Source organism: Pristiophorus japonicus, chromosome 10 (assembly GCF_044704955.1).
Source record: "Pristiophorus japonicus isolate sPriJap1 chromosome 10, sPriJap1.hap1, whole genome shotgun sequence".
Lineage (NCBI taxonomy): Eukaryota > Metazoa > Chordata > Chondrichthyes > Pristiophoridae > Pristiophorus > Pristiophorus japonicus.
The window spans coordinates 155709030-155728189 of record NC_091986.1 but is presented as its reverse complement, the minus strand read 5'-3'; the positions used below and the strand labels follow the sequence as shown (position 1 = coordinate 155728189).

Sequence of the window (19160 nt, the reverse complement as noted above, 5' to 3'; positions counted from 1 at the left end):
GATGCAGGTTGACCCTTGTGGATGTGCCTGTGCCTTTAACTTCTCTCTGTCTTGTATCGGGAACTTTTTGGACAACTTCTCCTGATAAACTAGCTCAACATTTCTTTTTATTGTTGGCTTTCTGTCCATGACCGATCCCTTCATTCTGTGTCTTTTGAATATAACTACTGGTGGGTCCCCACTTAAACAGTTACAACCCACCCCACTTAAACAGTCACAACTATCAAGACGATCACTCCTTAAGACGCAATTTCTCCCGATCCATTTAATTGTTTCAAGCTATACTTCACAACACAGTTTAGAATCGCAACTCCCGAGATTTCCAATTGTTCAAAAGAATCATCAAAAAGCTGTCTCGCCAGTTGCCCGCATTCTGCACCAATTGTAAGATTTCTAAATCTCTGGCATTAAATTTGACAGTGAGACAATTCTTTCTTAGCAGTTGGAACAATTTATTAAAAAAACACTCGCACATGCACATCCACCTTAGTTACAACAGATACAATGAGGTTATAATAAAGAGTGATGTACGTTACTTCCCTTTGGCTGGCTGGTTCAGGAGAGAGAGAAAAGTATTTTGCTGAGTTCTTTAAACCTCTCAAAAGCTATTGTCCCTCCGAAAGCCTCACAATTGGACCTTGGTTCCAGGGCAGTTCCTTATTGGCTCTCCTCACACATGTGGCTGTCTGGCCTGACTCAGCCATCTCTTGATTAATGTAAATGGCTTTCCAAAACCCATGCAGCAGCTCTTTGGGCTTCCATTTTGTTTCTTTCAAAACTCAGCCCACGCTGGCAATCTGTGGGCTTTCATTTTGTTTCAATACAAACAGGCCTTTCTGTATAACCTACACTTTTAACATTTATACATACACAGAATCAATTTTAATCATTAATAAACACACTTAAGTACTGCTGTAATGAACATCTCGTGGTAGTCAATATTTAGCTCAGGAGTCCCATAAAGATTTATCTCCTCCTATTGTTCCCTCCCATTTCTCATCGCTATGCTGCCCCTCGACAACATCATTGGAAGACATGATGTCAGGTTCCACGTGTATGCTGATGACACCCAGCTCTACCTCACCACTGCCTACCTTGACCCCTCCATGGGTTCTGTGTTGTCAGACTGCTTGTCTCACATCCAGTCATGGCTGAGTTACAATTTCCTATAATTAAATGTTAGGAAGACCAAAATCATTGTCTTCAGCCCCTGTCACGAGCTCTGTTCCTCGACACTGATTCCATCCTCCTCCCTAGCACAGTGTTAGGATGAACCAGAATGCTCGCAACCTCAGTGTTCTGAGCTGAGTCTCCGACCCCATGTCCTCTATATCACAAACACCACCTATTTGCAGCCATCTCCACCCCTACCTCAGCTCATCTGCTGCTGAAACCCTCCTTTATTATTTATTACCTCCAGACTCGACAGTTCCAATTCACTTTTGGCCGGCCTCCCATCTTTCACCCTCCATAAATTTGAGTTTATCCAAAACTCTTCTGTCCATATCCTAACTCTTCAAGTCTTACTCACTTATCATCCCTCTGTTCACTGTCCTGCTTTGGGTCACAGTCCATCAAGGTCTCGATTTTAAAATTTACATCCTTGTGCTAAAATCCCTCTGGCCTCACCCCTTCCTATCTATAACCTTCTACAGCCCTCCAAGAACTTTTCGTTACTCCAACTCTGGCCTGTTGTGCATCCCCCACTCCTGTCACCCATAGACAGTCGTGCCTTCAGCCATCGAGGCCCTAAGTTCTGGAATTCCCTCCCTAAACCTTTCCACCTCTCAATCCTTTAAGACCCTCCTTTAAACCTACCCCTTTGACCAAGCTTTTAGTCATTCAACCTCGTATCTCCTTCTTTGGCTCGGTGTCAGTTTTTGTCCGATTACACTCCTATGAAGTGCCTTGGGGCGTTTTCTTATGTTTAAGATTCTATATAAAGGCAAGTTGTTGTGTATATATAAATGTTCAAATTAGTCCTTTTTATGAAAAAGAAAGGTTGGAATAAAACAGTCTGTTATGAAACGTACAAATTATCAAAATTGCACAAACACCTTAAAAATATTGTACATTAGAGACAGGTGATAATGCTGCGGCTGCATCACAGAACAACTGCGGCAACATAAATTCACCAGGATCTTACCAGAGATAAGTAACTATAATTATGAGTAGAGATTTGAGATACTGGGGCTATTTCAATTGGAGCAGAGAAGGCTAAGAGGACATTTAAGAGGATTTTAAAATTCTGAAGGGTTTTGAAAGACTGAATAGGGGGAAAAAACTATTTACTGTGGTTGAAGAATCAATAATGAGAAGTCATCAATTTAAAATTGTTGCTGAGAGTAAAGAGAAATGTCTTTATGCAGGGGGTTACTAGAGTATGGAATGCTTTGCCACAGAATGGTTGCGGTAGAAACCATTGCTTCTTTTAAGGGAAAATTGCATCAATATTTGAAGCAGAAAAACATGCAGGACTTTGAAGAGAGAGTGGGACAGTGGGATTAGTTTTGGGTTGCTTTAGCAAGGAGCTTTCATAAACATGAAGGGCCAAATGGCTTCCTTCTATGCTGTGGTTCGAGATCCTGTTCCTGGAAAATTAAGTAGTTGAAGTGGCTGTCCCTACCAAGGTTAACAGAATCATCTACATGCTACTACCATGAAGAAGTGCCACTTCAGACCTTTAATTAAGGGAATTCCAGGGTGGCAGATTTTTTAAATATCACTAGTAGATCTCTCATGGCATTGCTCACAAGTCAGAGGAAGAGGATTGATCACTTTCTAAAAATACAGGTGTTTATGCCATGTAGTGCATAACTTCAAAGATTTTAGATTGGAGGTTGTGGGGAAAATGTGGCCTTCAATGCCTCTCTTTCTATCCTCTCCTCAATCACTTGTGCATTCCCACCCCTCGCTCTCATACTTTCCCTACCCTTTCACCTACCTCTAATCTCGCCTTTCCTGCCAACCTCTCACTCCCATCACTACCCCTACCTGCTCAACTCCTATATCATTTCCACCATTCAGTCTATTACCACAGATAATGCCATAAAATTGCAGACATTTTTCTGATTAGAGGTGGTACTGAACTTAATGTATATCGATATTTTATTATGCATTGCCCCTTTATTATAGCACTGGTTAATAAATGGAAACCCAGATAACGAGCTTAGATCCCGGAATTTAATGAATGTTACTGCAATTAGTTGTAAAACATTATTTCTTTTTGTTTTAAGGTCCAAGATCCGCTTAAAGAAGAATATGGGGGTGCTGCAACTCGTAAACAGCGCTTCAGACAGTTTGCCTCAATTGAGTATGAGGGTGAATTATATATGACTCCTAGAGATTTCTTGTTCTCGGTGATTCTGGAAAACAATAGCAGTAAGTTGAATATTTCATGACCATTACCAGTACAACCTAGTGCATGTTCGCTAAAAGTACCTGTAGTTTTAAATTTTCTTGTGATGGCCAATCTTTTTCCAAAACAATAAATTCTACAGGCTACATAAAGGTTAAAAATAAAAGCATAAGTAATTAAAAATGTGTGTTTAACATACTATATGCACATTTTATTATTAGACAGCATTCAAAATGAATGAACAAAGACAAAGGTTTAAACTTTGTTGAAAGAAAAAAGTGTTTCAATGTCGTGTGTGGTGTTTGCAGTTCAGATTAACAATAGATGAATAATTTTGCTCATCACATTGATATTTTGTGAAATTTTAAATGGTTGAGAAATTGACTTATTTGTGAGTGGTTCAAATATGGAAACGATAAAAATTTTATTCGGACATCTTTGCACATTAGTTGCTGTGTTGTAGATTGACCTTAAACAGGCAGAATGTAGAAGTGGCAGTGTATGCATAGTCTGCACGATTAAGCTTCACCCACAGCACCTGAAGTCAAAGCAACCTCATGTAGACTTTCTATAGTGGACAGCCGATTCACAGCATCAATTTTACGCCCTGGTGGAAAGTTGAAAATCTACTCCCAAGTATCTGGAAGCTATAAAAAGATACCTGAACATGCAAGTATTTGAAGTCATCTTGAACTGAATGTGGAATATTGAATGAGTAACAGACTGCTTCCAAGCCATCACAAGCTGTTTGTAAAATGTATTATTCCAAGAATAACCTATTCTTTCATTTAACTGTTTCAGTATTTCTGTTGAAATATGTCAGCTCTCAGATTATCCAGAATGAATTTAAATAAGGAGTTCCAATGAGAACCTAAAGTTCATTAGGTTCAAGTATCCAGTCAACAAAAAACACCATAAAGGGGACCATTACTTGGGACTTCTGTGGCAGGAGAACGGAACGGGTGGAAGATAACACAAATGTTCGTGTAAAGAATTCTATTTACTTCATGTTGTTTGAATTTTTAAAAGATTCTCCTATCTGTAAGGAGAATTTTTCTTGAGTTGTCAGTGGAGACCAGCAATGAAGCCAAAAGTAAGCTATCCCACTGACAGGGCACACCCAACAAGTGGCTCACATTCCTGGCCCTGACTGCCAAACCTAGAGAACCAAAGCAATTTAAAAGTTCCATACCAACTGCACATAGTAAATCTCAAAGTAAATATACTCTTGCCCGAGTCTCCAGGACTTCCTGGAATTAATTTATTTGTTTGATATGCTCAATTTTTTCTCATCTTTTCAAGTAGTTCTGACTAGATAAATATAGTAAATCAAGCCCATAAAGTAAAACATGATGCTAGTTTAAATACACCAGAAATGTTCCTTTTAACCAAATTCTTCCTCCTAAGGAGGCATTGTTAATGTACCTATTTTAACATCAAAGTAAAGATAACATATAACTGCCAGTTCCTTGCTTCACACTGCCTCAACTATGCAAAGAGGCTAATAAGGGCTCTGTGCCAGCTCATCTCCGTGTAACATCCATTAACGACTCATTCAGAAGATACTGAAAGGAGCTACAAGGCTTTTGGACATTATCTTGTTTTCAAAGAGTTTGTATATATTCTGTAAATAGTAGACTCATGACTAAGGTCCGAGCATGTGGAGTCAAGGAATAAGTAGCAGAATGGATAGCAAATTGGCTACAAAACAGAAAACAAAGAGTAGGGGTTATTGGTAGTTACTCAGACTGGCAGAAGGTGGGAAGTGGCGTTCCACAAGGATCGGTGTTGGGACCACTATTGTTCATCATTTACGTAAGTGATTTGGACTCTGGAATCATAACTACAATATCAATATTTGCAGATAACACCAAATTTGGGTTATAGTTATACTGAGGAAGACATCAACAACATACAAGACATTAACAAACTTGCAGAATGGCCGTGTGAATGGCAAATTAATTTCAATATAACCAAGTGTGAAGTGGTGTATTTTGGAAAATAAGGATCTAAATGGGGTTGACACGCAAAGGGATCAGGGGGTACAGATTCACAAATTGTTAAAAGTAGCAACTCAGATTAACAAAGCTATAAAAATGAAAACAAAGCACCTGTGGCTCATTTCTAGAGGAATATATTTCAAAAGCAGATAAGTTATGTTATAATGGGCTCAATTTTCCCCAATGCCGTTTTTTGGCATATTGCAAGAGTTACGGCCGTTTTTATTGGCCCCAACTACTCCAAAAGAAAATAACTAGCAAGTTTGCCCGTTCTATTTTTTGAAATTGGCGCTGCGCAGCCTGTCCTTCAGCTTCTGGGGTGGAGCCTAATGTCTGCGCCCCAAAGAATGATGCCCCCCCTCCCCTTCTGCACATGCACGGAAAAAAAAGGACGTTTTTGTCGTGACTGCTATGGGTGTGCATACCCAGTATAGCTCCCGGCCATTTTTAAGGAGCCACTTGTATGTGAGAACTTTAATTTTCATTGGAAAAATCGGAGCTGCAATACAATATGCAACGCGGCTCAAGGACCAAGAATTTCTTACAGGATGAAGTGGAGGCCCTGGTTACTGTAATTGAGACCAGATGACACGAGCTGGACACCAGCAAAGGTCACATAAAAGTTTCACTAAAAGAAATGAAGAAACGCTGGAACCAACTTGCAGAAGATTACTGTGCAATGGTGACCACCCAGAGGTCTGGAGGCCAGAGCAAAAAGAAGTGGCAGGACCTTGGTCAAGTAGTTAGTGTAAGTAATATTTTCATTTATTCAATGGAATTGCAATTGTAAATCTGACCATCTGTATGTCCCACCCAACAGAAAGACACCCTCTCTAAAAAGTTATATTTTCATCTTTGCAGAGGAAGGTGGCACACAACAAAAGGGAAAGAACTCAAACAGGAGGAGGCCCGGCAAATCTGCACCCACTGACACCCTTGCAAGAGAGGGTCGTTGCTTTGATGGGTCCTGCCTGGAGAAAAGCAACCACCACTGCACAAGCTGAGCTCAAACTCGAGGGAGAGGGTAAGTCCTGCAAATTCCACAGTCTGGCTTTGCTAAATGTTAAGTACTGCGCGGGCTAACCATGCTTTGGTTCATGGGGATGTCTCCGTCAGCTACGCTTCGGATGATGCAATGTGCTATCATTCATCATGGTCCTTCAAATCAGCCTGCGCTGTGTGAGCCGACTCATGCCACTCTGCCCCCTCCTCTGCTGCGAACCATTTGTCTGTTCTGTTATATTATGCAGAACTTGAGGCCAACTCTGATGAGGCTGAAGCCGATACAGAAAAAGATTCAAGCGCAGACGAGCCTGAAGAGGAAACATAGAAACATAGAAAATAGGTGTAGGAGTAGGCCATTCGGCCCTTCTAGCCTGCACCGCCATTCAATGAGTTCATGGCTGAACATGCAACTTCAGTACCCCATTCCTGCTTTCTCGTCATACCCCTTGATCCCCCTAGTAGTAAGGACTACATCTAACTCCTTTTTGAATATATTTAGTGAATTGGCCTCAACAACTTTCTGTGGTAGAGAATTCCACAGGTTCACCACTCTCTGGGTGAAGAAGTTTCTCCTCATCTTGGTCCTAAATGGCTTACCCATTATCCTTGGACTGTGACCCCTGGTTCTGGACTTCCCCAACATTGGGAACATTCTTCCTGCATCTAACCTGTCTAAACCCGTCAGAATTTTAAACGAGGAGAACATCTTCCAATCCGACCTTCCAGACCAAGAGCATGGGGGTGAGGTGGAGGGGAGGAGGAGGGGGAGGATGAAGCCCCCACTGTTGTACTCACTCTGGGGGAGGTGTAGGTGCTGCCCATTGAGGTGCCAGGCCATTTCCTGAGTGGTACGAGCGTTGGCACATTCCATGGTTTCACACAATCCGAGGCTGCGGGTCCCAGTGAGATGCAGCGAGGCACACCCAGGGTGAGGAGGGGAAGGAGAGCTCGACAGCGCTCTCCTGAGGCGCAGGATCTAACAGATGTGGTTCAGATGATGGCAATGAGTGCGGAAAGCAATGACCTTACATGGGGCCCAAATTTCGGCTGGAGTTGCTCCTATTTTATTGGAGCAACTAGTTTAATTTGGAGTATCTTAGAAATTGCAATTCTCGGCATTTAGTTTGCTCCAGTTCTAGTGAGTTAGTTTCGTTTCGTTTTAGTTCAGTTTTTTTTTAAAAGGGGGCGTTACCAGCCATTTAAGCCTGTTTTGCAAGTTTAGGCAGTGAAAAGTTACTCCAAACTAACTTAGAACGGAATAAGTGTTGACTTTTGTACGCTCAGAAAAACCTTGCTTACAGGAGGGGGTGGGAGGGGGGGGGGGAGGGAAGTTCGAGGATTTTCCAAAGCATTAAACACTTCACTTTTTGCAATAAAGATCCATCGTCAATAATAAATGATCAATAAATAAAAAGTTTCTACTCGCCTACTGCAGCACCTATCGTCCGGGAGCCCTCCAACAGCACACGCAGCCGTGCCTGCCGAAGAACTGGCCGGGTGGGCCCCACCACCAAGGAGGTATTCAAGCGGGGCCCGCCACCGGGGAGGAGTTCGGGTGGGCTCCGCTGCTGACGGGCCCCGTCGCCGTGGAGATGTTCGGGCTTGACCCACCACCGGGGAGGTATTCGGGCGGGCCCCGCCGCCGAGGAGATGGTTGGATGGGCCCCGCCACCGAAGAGCTGGTCGGGCGGGCCCCGCCACTGAGGTGCTGTTCGGGCGGGCCCCGCCGCCGAGGAGGTGTTCGGGCGGATTGGCGAGGAGGCCTCGAGGTAAGGGCAGTGGCGATGAGACGAGGCGAGGGTCGGTGAGGCGGGCAGGCCACTCGGCCCGGGATAGGGGCGGCGAACATTGCGACGTCCCTTCAGCCAGGGATAGAGGTCGCCCGGAGACAGGACGTGCTGGGAGGGCCAGGAGCTACTCCACTGTACATGCGCGCAGCTACCGGCGCTCTTTTCGGTGCAGGGCTGTAGCTCCGCCCCCAGATGCTTGAGCTGCGCCGCGCCGACTGCTAAACAGGTGTGCTAAACACCGAGACTTGTGAGGTAAGTTTTAGGTGCGCTTTTAATTCTACAAAATAGGCGGGCCTCTTGGAGGTGCACCGTTTTGCGGGACAGCCGATAATCACTCCTGGACACCACCAGTGGAGTGGGTGATGAGGTATCTAGACTGTCGGGAGAAGCAACAACACTCTCTCTCTCTCTCTCTCTCTCTCTCTCTCTCTCTCTCTCTCTCGAAATTGGAACACTGTCTGGGCACATAAGGGAGGGAATGTCGCAGGCAGCTGTTACAATGTCGGTGCACATAAGGGAGGGAATGTCGCAGGTAACTGATGCATTGTCGGGGCACATGAGGGGGGGAATGTCAGAGTTAGCTGCTGCAATAAGGGAACATGCCCAGACCCCACGCCCATTGACAGAATCAATTGCCACTCCCACACCAATCCCCAGACCAGCCTCTGAAGAGGCCCAAGCTGGGCCTTCCACATTACCGCCTGCCCCCCACCCCCCACTTTATCAAGAAGTGCGCATTACCTGAGATGTTCAAAAGAATAAGCTTGGTACCAACCCGAGAAACGCTGCGCCACTGTCTGCAGGCATGGAGTCAACAAGACCAAGTGCAGCGGGCAGTCTTTGAATAAGGTGGAGGAGAGATGGGTGCAGCCTTTCTTTGCTGTTGCTGTTGTTACTATTATTATTGTTGTTACTGTTCTCAAATTAAAAGTTTTTTGTAAGTTATGTAAATTTACAAGTTTAAAAGTTAGTAAGTGATCTTAAAGTTTTTAAGTGATCTTAACTGAATGGTTTAACGTTTGATACAAGAATATTTTTATTAAAGTTAAGTTAAGTACAAACAAGTATTAAACTTTTGAATAAAATATATTTTAAATTATAACTGAATCATTTCCATTATTTGTTCCATTATTAACGCAACTTTTTGAAGTAAAGAATAATAATTTCCATTATTTGTTCCATTAACACAACACAATATTACGGAACAGGTCCAAACAGTAAACATGGTCCATTTGGAATAGTTGCCGCTGAGCCTTCAGGCAGCAAGCGTTCACGGATGAACTGCTGGCGCAAGGCTCGAGCAATCGTTAAAGGGGCACAACAGCCCGTCCTCCTCTGATATTGTGCTCCGGTTTCAGGTAGTTGCATGGTTTTTTCGTCCTCCTCCTCGTCCTTCACCTCATCATCTGCATCATCAGCCACTCTCACCTCAGGTGGGTCTTCTACTACCGGCTGCCACATGATGGCTAAGTTAAACAGCATGCAGCACACAACAGTGAACTGACCGGCAATCTGAGGAGAGTATTGTAAGTAGCCTCCGGAATGGTCCAGGCATCGAAAACGCTGTTTCAAGATGCTAATGGTCCTCTCTATGATGCTGCGCGTCGCAATGTACGACATGTTGTATTCCCAGTCAGCTTCCGTCCGTGTTACGCGTCGGGGCGTCATGAGCCAGGTGGTCAGGCCGTACCCTTCTGGCTGCATCTGAAACATGGCAGATATAACGCTTGCGTCTAGGATGAACGCATCATGGGTGCTCCCAGGGTACCTCGCATCAACTGACAGGATGCAATGTGTGTCGTTACACATGAGCTGCACATTAACGGAGTGGAAGCCTTTTCTGTTCCTGTACATCTCAGAATCCTCCAAAGGTGCTCGCAAGGTGATGTGGGTAGAATCAATGCAGCCCTGTACCTTTGGGAAGCCAGCAATCCTGGAGAAGCTCACAGCCCTTTCACGCATTGTCTGGGCAGTCATGGGGAACTTTATGTAGTCATTCCTCTGGGCATATAGTGCAGGAGTTACCTACCAACTGCAGATATATGTTGCATGTTGACAAATGGCACACATATCCCCAGTTGTGGCCTGGCATGATCCAAATGCATAGTATGAAAGTCACTTCAACTGGCAAAGCAGTCCTTCTGACGCTTCTAGGTTGCAGGTCTGCTTTTACTAACTCACAGATCTCGGTTACAACTTCTTTGTGGAAACACAGCCTTCTCACACAGTCTGCAGCACTCAGTTGTAGGTATGAACGCCTATCTTGATATACCCAATGTGGGTAAGGCCTCCTGCCTATCATCCTATGTGCTCTGAGGTTCCTCATGCGATGACGTCGAACCAATCGTCTCCTCCGCAGCACCATTATGCAGAAGGCTTGCACCAGGTATGGCATTGTCAATATTGCCCCCATAATTAAATTGTACCTTGCAAGAAGCTCAAAACAGCAGGACAAGGAGTTAAAGCTTCTTTGTTCTCTCTCTCTCCCCAAGGTCGACGCCCTAGTATGGATCACATCCAGGTCTGCGCATGTGCAATAGGCTTGCTTAGAACGGGGAGCTGGGAATTCAAATGAGGACATTTGGGGCAACGAAGTCTAATGCAATTCTTTAATTTTAGATTTTTTTCATAGTACCACCCCAACACCGACAATCTCCTCACCGGGCTCGGAGGGTCAACTGGCAGAATCGCTCCCTCGCCCGGACATAGGGGCTTGGTAGACACCACCCGCGCCCCCCCTCCCCGGGCTTCTTTTGATGCTGCTGCATCTTGTAAGGCTTCTCTTGCCTTCAGTTCGGCTGCCACACACCCGCCCCCCCCCCCACTGGGCTTCTCTTGAAACCGAGCCCTGAGCCCCTGTATCCGGGCGAGGGACCGATTCTGCCAGCCGATGCTCCAACCCTCCTGCCCGGTTTGGAGACATTCGGTGGTGGCGTGGCACTTTGGAAAAAAATCCAAAATTAAATAATTGCATTAGACTTCCATTTTCTGCACTTTATATTTGAAAAAAAATTAAGCCTCATGATGCATATTCAATGTGTTCTTGACTCCCTCCAAAACTTCTCATAAAAACAATGGCGTTTTTCTGCGCCAATTTTTTTAATGTGCGCTGGTTTTTCTTAAGTGCCAGAAGGTTTTTTGGAAGTGGTCACATACACCGTCCTAGGAAAAATGTAAGTTGGCCAAACTTGTATAAATGTATAAATGCAGACATCAGGTTACGATGTGATGATGCAAAAAAAAACTAACCTAAGAAAATCATAACTAAGTGAGTTACGCGGGCGCACAAAATTTGGGGAAACTTGGTCGGTCAAAAAAAGTGGCACGCGCCAAAATACCGACACACACAACTGGGGAAAATTGAGCCCATAGAACCTTGGTTAGACGACACTTGGAGTACTGTACACAGTTCTGGTCCAATTACAAAAATTATATAGAACCACTGGAAAAAGTGCAGAAAAGATTACAAAAATGATACCAGAACTGAGCGGGTACCACTATCAGGTTGCTGGGGCTCTTTTCTTTAAAAAGGAGAAGATTGAGAGGTAATTTGATAGAGGTCTTTAAAATTATGAAGAGATTTGATAGAACCGACACAGAGAAGATGTTTCCACTTGTGGGAGAGTCCATAACTAGGAGTCATAAATATAAGATGGTCACTAATAAATCCAATTGGGAATTCAGGAGAAACTTCTTTACTCAGAGTGGTGAGAATAAAGAACTTGTTACCACAGGGAGTGGTTGAGGCAAGTAGCTTAGACACATTTAAGAGAAGCTATATGAGTACACGAGGGGGAAAGAAATAGAAGATTTGATTTTGATTATGGGACTTGCTATCTTTAATTTGGTTGATATGATAATTTAAAGAAAATATATTTCTCTTAGATTATTTTTGATTTTAATTTAATGAGACTTTAATGGTTTCTATGTTCATAACCAATAATAGAGGCTGATGCCCTCTCCAAGCTCATCACGGAGTGAGAATTACCAATAAATTGACCGCTTGACCCTATTCTTATTAAACTGTTGACCACCCAACTTTCCTTTCTGGTTCCCATATTAACTGATATTGTAAATGGTTCTCTTTCCACACATACTGCCTCCTCTCAAAACAAAGGTCATCACCTGCTCTCAAAAAAACCTCTCACATCACCTGTCCTTGTCTGCTTCCACTCTCATCTATCCAATTGTAGCCAGAGCATATTCATTAATGGCTCCTCTTTTCACTCCTGCAGCATCCAGAGACCCCCATTGATCTGTCTTTGCCCCCTCCTCTTACTCATCTACATGCTGCCCCTTAGCGACATCATCCATAGACATGGGGTTAGCTTCCACATGTATGCTGACGATACCCAGCTCCATCTCTCCACCATTTGTCTTGACCCCTCCACTGTGTGAGGTCACTGTGTTGTTCGACTGCTGGTCCATCATCCAGTCTTCGATCAGCTGCAATTTCTTCCAGTTAAACACTGGGAACACCAAAGCATTCATCTTTGGCTTCCACTACAAACTCCATAACTGTGCCACCACCCACTGTCTCAGGTTGGACCAGACTGTCTGCAATTTAAAATTCTGATCCTCTTGTTTAAATCTCTTGCCCTCCCTGTCTCTGTTCGTCGTCTTCTCCTCTTCTCTTCTTAGGCAGTCGAGGATGACTTGCTTCCACACTAAAATGAGTTTTGAGGTGACTCTTGAGACCAGTGGGATCTCCCAGTCTCTGTCACAGGTAGGGTAGATGGTGGATAGAGAGACGGGTGGCTTGGGGTGCTTGATTTGTCGTACTCTCATTCCGCTGTTTGTACTTGACTTCCACATGCTCCCAGCGAAGAAATTCGAATTGTTCGACACCTTCGATGCTTCTCCTCCACTTTGAGCGGTCTTGGGCCAGGGATTCCCAAGAATCGGTGGGGATGTTGCATTTTTCAACGAGGCTTTGACAGTGTCTTTGAAGCATTTTCTCTGCCCCCCTGGGGCTCGCCTGCCGTGACTTAGCTCGGAGTAGAGTGCTTGTTTTGGGAGTCTAGTATCGGGCAGGTGGCCTATGTGGCCCGCCCATCGAAATTGATTGAGCGTAGTCAATACCTTGATGCTGAGGATGTTGGTCTGAGAGAGAACTCTGACATTGATGCGCCTATCCTGCCAATGAATTTGCAGGACTTTGTGGAGGCAGCGTTGGTGGTACTTCTCCAGTGCTTCTTTGTAACCTATCTCTGTAACCTCCTCCAGTCTTTCAGCCTCACACACACCAGCCACCCCCCACGCCCGAACTCTCCAATCCTCTGACTCCGGCCTCTTGTGCTTCCCCTTTCCTTCGCCCCACCATTGGAGGCTGTGCCTTTTGCCGCCTATGCTCTATACTCTGGAATTGACTCCCTAAATCCCTCTGCTTTTCCTCCTCCCAACCATCCTTAAAGCCCACCTTCTTTAGGCTGTTAAAAAAGTGTAACATTAATTTTGTTGTCTACGACTGTCCATTTAAAACAAATGAAAAAAGGGAAAAGTTTTTATTTTAGCACTAATTGTAGCAAACAATTACTTGTACATTGTGGTTCGCACAATGGTCATGATTTTATTTTCAGTAGTTGCATTGCTAGTGTTTTACGTAGCAACAATAACCGATGATGTGTTTAGCTAATTGGGTATCAGATGGCTGTGCATTATTTGCTTTGGTTGCTGTCTTGGTGGTACATTTGAAACATGGGAGCCAGGGTAATTCTGGATTGTGTTGAAAATTCCTTTGTTTATAATCTTGCCAGTATAATCATGTTTCTAATATTATTGTGCCCGGTAACCAGCCATCTGTATTTTTTTTGGGCATGTGAATGCATTTTTAAATTTGCATGATGGGATGCAGTCTCAAATAAAACGTCAATGATGTAATACTGTTTTGGAGAACATTTTCTAAGAAGCTGATTTCAACCATTAATCTTTTTGGTTTGTTGAATAAATTCAGTGAAACATTTTTAATTAAAAAAAAACCTCACAGTGAATGTCTTAGTTGAAAGAATTCTAATATGCTGCAGACAGTTTGGCTACTTCTGTCTCTACTTGTGTACTGTTAGTCACTGTTTAAAAAAAATACTTGCCAAAATTTACCCAACAAATGTGACATTAGACTTTTGAGAATAGTTAATTAACTAGTTAATGAAACTTTTAACAAACTGATAGCCATGTAACCATTAGTTTAACATAAGAACATAAGAAATAGGAGCAGGAGTAGGCCACCTGGCCCCTCGAGCCTGCTCTGCCATTTAATAAGATCATGGTTTATCTGATCATGGACTTAGCTCCACTTCCCTGCCCACTCCCCATAACCCTTTATTCCCTTATCGCTCAAAAATCTGTCTATCTCCGCCTTAAATATATGCAAGGACCCAGCCTCCACAGCTCTCTGGAGCAGAGAATTCCATAGATTTTACAACCCTCTGAGAGACGAAATTCCTCCTCATCTCAGTTTTATATGGGCAGCCCCTTATTCTGAGATTATGTCCTCTAGTTTTAGGTTCCCCTATGAGTCGAAATATCCTCTCTGGTGGAAATCCACCTTGTCGAGCCCCCTCATTATCTTATATGTTTCGATAAAATCACCTCTCATTCTTCTGAACTCCAATGCGTATAAGTCCAATAAACCCAACCTACTCAATCTATCTTCATAAGTCAACCCACTCATCTCCGAAATCAACCTAGTGAACCTTCTCTGAACAGCCTCCAATGCAAGTATATCCTTCCTTAAATACGGAGACCAAAACTGTACGCAGTACTCGAGGTGTGGCCTCACCAATACCCTGTAGCAGGACTACTCTGCTTTTATACTCTATCCCCCTTGCAATAAAGGCCAACATTCCATTTGCCTTCCTGATTACTTGCTGTACCTGCATACTAACGTTTTGTATTTCGTGCACAAGGACCCCCAGGTCCCTCTACTGTAGCACTTTGCAATTTTTCTCCATTTAAATTATAATTTGCTTTTCTATTTTTTCTGCCAAAGTGGATAACCTCACATGTTCCCAAATTATACTCCATCTACCAAATTTTTGCCCACTCACTTAGCCTGTCTATATCCCTTTGCAGATTTTTTGTGTCCTCGTCACAATTTGCTTTCCCACAGAGATTAATAGCAGATCCTGAAAATTCCAAGTTTCCTGGGATGGACAAATTTTTGTGATCTCCATTCATGCATCATGTTACAGGTTGAACCTCCCTTATCTGGAACCCTTGGGAACTGGCCTGTTCTGGATAAGGGATTTTTACGGATGCGGGATGGTCACGTTAAATTGGATGGTACAGGGCATATTGGGGCTGGCTGGCTTGGGACTGGGAGTGCGGCAGATAGATCATGGTGGGCGGTGGGGGGGGAGGGCGGTGGATCGCGGGGTCAGGCCAGCGATTGCGGGAGTCAGCAGCGAGGAAGGACTTCAATTTGTTCATGTCGGAGTTTTGCACATGTGCCACCTGGTGGCCAGGAATGGTCCTGATACGGGAGTTCTGGATAAGGGAGGTTCAACCTGTACTTCAATAAACCCAAATAATACAAAAATAATGTTACTCAGATGTCAAAAATAACTTTATGACTGTAATATTCTTGTTCTGCTAACATAAGCAAGCATTTATCCACATCTTAACTCTATTGGTCCAGCGTAAGATGTCTATTTCTCACATCAGCTATTCTTATAGTTTATCAGAGGAGGTTGCCAATTAGTACCTGTTCTGCAATTTGGCGAGTTTAGTGGTCTCTAGAACGTTTGTTGAGACTACACAAACTTATTTCACTTAGGACCATTCCAGGCAGAGAGTGGATCAATCCTTACCACATTCAAAATCCTAAATTTCAGAAGTAAATTGATATTGTTGTAGTCTGCTGTACTAATGGTACCTTTGTCTTTTGACCACTGGATCCAACATTCACCATTCCATCATTCTAGTGACTCTGTGCTGCACCCCTTCCAAGGCCAATATATCTTTCCTGAAATTTGATGCCCAAAACTTAACCGTACTCCAGATGGGGTTTGGCCACAGCTCTGTACAACTGAAGCATCACTTTCTCACTTTTGAATTCTAACCTCCTTTGAGATAAAGGCCAACATCATCCTTTTTGATTACATTTTGTGCGTAAGTTTTAGTGATTTGTTACATCGACAGCCAAATCCCTTTGTGATAAGAAATGGACCAGTCTCAAACTAGTTCCTATCAAGCATGGCCCACAGTAGAAGAGACACACAGAAGGAGAGGCACATTGATGTAGTGGATGCTTCGAGCTAAGACACATTATTGGGGAAGGATAGAGAGCTTTACTGTTCATTTAAAACATATTAAAATTATAGCACACCCATATTTAGAATGTAAAAAAGCGTCAAGGAAAATGCTGCGTTGCAGCCCTTGGATCAGCGGTAAGTATGAAGACCTGCAAAAAAGCCAAGTTAAAGTTTTTATTTTTTAATTCTTTTGCAGCGATTCGTTAGTTAAGTGTCTTGTGAATGTTTTGGGATTTTTTATTTTTTGTTTGTTTGCAATTTATTTTTTGGTATTTTCCCCCCTCCCTCGGTCCAACTCACAGTGGTATCGGACTCGGAGTAAAGTTGCAGAAAATTTGTGGTTTTCCGTCACAAATCCTCGTGCAACATCGATTTGTATCACTGCGCAAATTGAAATTCGAATTTATTGCCTCATAGCCATAGCGTTGCCATAACGATAATTTGGGCGAAAAAATACAATTATCGCCGAGAACCGAATTTCTAGCCCATTATACTTGACTTGGGGATATTAAGTGCTGATATTCCGGGCTAGAAATTGCATAGCACCCTGTTTGGGGTGATAACTTTTCAGGGAGCGCAAGTGTAGTGCCAGGTGAAAAAGATTTTTTGATCCCGGAAACTTCTGCTTTAGCGCTGCAAGAGGGAAGAGGAGCACTAAACCAAGCGCTATCACTTCCCTTAGAGTGCTTAAGTCAGTGAGAGGGACGATAGCGTGCAGCGCTGCCGTCTTTGGTGGCTCCTTCCCTCGCTTAAAGAGAAGGGCCAATGTTGGTGATTTAATCTTTATCCTATCTCTGTGGGGCCACGAGACTTGCGCTATGAGCATAACAGCCCCAAGCACCAAGAGAATGCAGGGCTGATGAATCGCAGGGTCCAAAAAAAGCAAAAGACACCAGACTGGGGATTAATAAATTTTTGCCCTACCTGACCACCACAGCCTTTAAATATTGCTCCTCTAGCAGCCAGTCGTGGTGATAATGCCTCCTGCAGCTGTTGTGTTGACGCCCTGTGATGCTACAGGGGGCAGGAGTGAATATCACCTCCGGGACGCTGCGCGCCGGGTGACTTCACGATCTACGGGGCACAACAGAGCGAGACAGTATGTGTTAGCGCAAAACCACCAGGGAAATTGAGTTCGCCGCGCCCGGTCGGTAACCCCTTAGCGTCCCGTTCTCCACAGGCGCTAAGGTTGGCGCAAAGCAGGACAATTTCTCCCCCTTAGTATCCAAAATGGGAAACTATTTCCCAGCACTAAAATCCTTTATCTTCCTGTTAGTGCAGTATTTCATGATAGCACAGCAATACATTTTCAAATGCTTACTGCAGAATTAGAATGATAATTTATGAGGAAAGGCTAAAGAAATTGTGCATGTTCTCATTGGAAAAGTGGACACTTTAAGATATGTTTTTGAAAGTTTTTATTTCTTGCAAATTGTTCACACTGAGAATGGATTCAAAAACTAGAGGATATATTTTAGAAATGAGAAGGCTAGAAGTCAATAGGGAATTTAGGCAGAACTAGTTCACACAAGTAATAATACCTATGGGATTTGTTACCAGGAAAGGTTATTGAGGCAAATAATATAAATGTGTTCAAGAAACAATTAGATTGAGGGCAATAGTGAGACGACTGGAAGATTATGGGGGGAAAATTGCGGTCGGAGGCTTCCTTCGGACGAATGCCTCTGATCCAAAACCCAGAAGTTGACTTCCCCATACGTACAGAAATGCTGGAGTGACATGGGACTGGATCACCAATCACTCAGTAGCATTCTCATTGATAAAAATGGGAACTCTGTTTTTATGAGTTGCCATTACTATCAATGAGAAAACCCTCCTAAAACAAGAAACACAGCATAATAAATTTTTAAAAACATCTCTCATAAACTTACCTTAATGGACAGGGTTTTTAATATAAAAATAAATGATTAAATTCAATTTTGATATGTTTTAAAAGTGTTGCGCTGATAACAATAGACTATACGCCTGCTTTTACCAGGCGTAAAAGTTTGAAGGACATTCACTGGGCATGAGTTGGGCAAATAGCCCAATCTCTGCCGCACGGATGTCCTTCCTGTGGGGGTGCATAGATTCGGTCAAAAGAAATCTTGATAGATCGGAAAAGCCGGTTCTCGGCGCATGATAAATTTTGGGGGAGTCACTGTTCGAGGCACTCGGTAAGCAATCTAGCAGATATTTCCTTTCTGGATTTTAATAGCAAGAGATAAAACACATGCTCAGGTAGTCAAGCAGAATATTTTTGAATCAGGCAGGAGAAGGTTGGTGTGCAACAACAACTACTTTTATTTATATAGCACCTTTAATGTAAAACATCCCAAGGCGCTTCACAGCAGTGTTATAAGACAAAACAAATAAATTTGGCACTGAGCCACATAAGAAGAAATTACAACAGATGACCAAGAGCTTGGTCAAAGAGGTAGGTTTTAAGGAGCGTCTTAAAGGAGGAAAGAGAGGTGGAGAGGTTTAGGGAGGGAGTTCCAGAACTTAGGGCCCAGGCAGCTGAAGGCACAGCCACTGATGGTTGAGCAGTTATAATCAGGGGTACTCGAGGGCAGAATTTGAGGAACGCAGACATCTCGTGGGGTTGTGAGGCTGAAAGTGATTACAGAGATAAGGTGGGGCGAAGCCATGGAGGGATTTGTAAACAAGGATGAGAATTTTGAAATCGACCGGGAGTCAATGTAGGTCAGCGAGCACAGGGGTGATGGGTGATCGGGACTTTGTGCAAGTTAGG

The 19160-nt window shown here is 43.5% G+C and overlaps 1 protein-coding gene across 1 annotated transcript in view; it reads left to right on the top strand.

Annotated features, from left to right (window-relative positions):
* Window positions 1-19160, top strand: part of micu2 (mitochondrial calcium uptake 2) — a 605104-nt gene that overhangs the window by 299742 nt on the left and 286202 nt on the right. The window contains exon 2 of the mRNA XM_070892202.1: window positions 3237-3381. Within this exon, the coding sequence (XP_070748303.1) occupies window positions 3237-3381 (145 nt within the window). The remainder of the gene's footprint in view (window positions 1-3236; window positions 3382-19160) is intronic.